This window comes from Erpetoichthys calabaricus, chromosome 9, assembly GCF_900747795.2.
Source record: "Erpetoichthys calabaricus chromosome 9, fErpCal1.3, whole genome shotgun sequence".
Taxonomy (NCBI): domain Eukaryota; kingdom Metazoa; phylum Chordata; class Cladistia; order Polypteriformes; family Polypteridae; genus Erpetoichthys; species Erpetoichthys calabaricus.
The window spans coordinates 86,996,700-86,998,307 of record NC_041402.2 but is presented as its reverse complement, the minus strand read 5'-3'; the positions used below and the strand labels follow the sequence as shown (position 1 = coordinate 86,998,307).

Genomic DNA, 1,608 nt, shown 5'->3' with positions numbered 1-1,608 from the left:
GTAGCTGAAAGTGCTTTGCAGTAGTGATGTATTTTTAATTGTTTAATTAGCAATGTCTGCTTGTCTTCACAGACTGAGGGTATATTGAACCAGAAGCTTAAAAAAGAAACTCTTACTGTAGAAGTTAGAAAATGGCCTTAAATTTATTTCCTAGGAGTAGCAGGTTTTATTCAGATTAATACATTAAGTAGTAGGCAGTTCATCTGATTTTACTTTGTGTCATGTTCTTATATAGGCATATCTAATTTCTAATGATTTGTGGTTTCGTTTCCTGGAAAAAAATATTTTGTGGACCAGACAAGGCTAGTACCCATCAACCTACAAATTTTTTTTTCTTTCTCTTTCTCATTTTCATTTTATAGTGATTGCTATGAGGATTGGTCCGAAGCTCAGAAGATCACTGCTGTACTTCTAGAGGGAAAGTCCTATGAGAATCTGATTGATTTTGACAACCATTTGGATGACCTACGAAATGACTGGACAAACCCAGAGATTAACAAAGCCGTCCTACACCTGTGCTAAACTATTTTTATAGACCTGTTGAATTCCAGCCAAAATGGACTCGATCCATTTTTTTGTAAGCTTTTTTTGCATAAACAATAAATGCATATACAGTAACACTTTGACAAGATAACTCTAGAGCTTTCTAAACAAGACTCAACCTAATTATTCAGTTAATAGGAAAAATAAAAGAATTTTAGTTAAAAGCCATAGTTTAAACAGTTACTTTTGCCATTACTGTAGGTAAGTAAAATAAATGAAAGAAATGTAAAAATATTTAAGTGGTTCTTATCATTAAGGACACCCCTCCATTGTTAACAAAAGCCATGAGCAATTAATAATAATAATGTACATACTGTAACATTTCTGTAGCATAGTATTATACAGTATGTTAGAGTGCATTTATAAAATATTAATACATACTGTACATTGGATTAAGTGTAATCTACATAAAAAATAGTAAAACTATAATGGTAATTATAAAGTAATTACTCTATTTTTGAAGTGATATTCCTAAATCTATTAAACAAACATGTAGAAGGTTCATGACCCTTTTATATATAAAAAAAAACAAAAAAAAAACAACTTTTGAATGAAAAAAAGGCTCTTGTTAAATAATATTCAAATTTTGAAACCTGCAAATAGTTTGTTAGGTTAAATGTTATATAAACATGATTTCTGTACTGTCATGGTACAAAGATACCTTACATGACTTTATTTTAGTTAGCATTGTTGTATTATGAGTTGTAATCAGTAGGCTTTTTTAATTTTTCTTTTTTTTAAGGAAGAAAGCCTAGAAAGTAGAACAAATACAAAAAAATGTTGTACCTTCAGCCAGTCAGCCTTCACCTTCTTTTCAGTTCCTGACCCTTTTAAACATGTTTAACGTGGTCCCTTTACTTGGTATTAATTGAAGGAGTTTACTTGAAAGCAACACTCACTTGAATAATGTAAGCTGCCTGATTTAATATGTACTGTTTAAAGAGAAAAAGTGATCATGACTCTGTGATGATATAGAAGATCCCAAGACTGAGGATTTTATATTTTAATATATTTTCCTAAATTGAAATGCTGTGTGTAATAGCTTTTTTAGATTAATGAATTTTG

General features: G+C 30.0%; 1 protein-coding gene across 1 annotated transcript in view; it reads left to right on the top strand.

Moving 5' to 3' along the window:
* Nucleotides 1-1,047, top strand: part of emc8 (ER membrane protein complex subunit 8) — a 21,332-nt gene extending 20,285 nt beyond the window's left edge. The window contains exon 5 of the mRNA XM_028809835.2: nt 363-1,047. Coding sequence (XP_028665668.1) covers nt 363-522 — 160 coding nt within the window. The 3' untranslated portion in view covers nt 523-1,047. The remainder of the gene's footprint in view (nt 1-362) is intronic.
* Nucleotides 1,048-1,608: the final 561 nt, after the last annotated feature.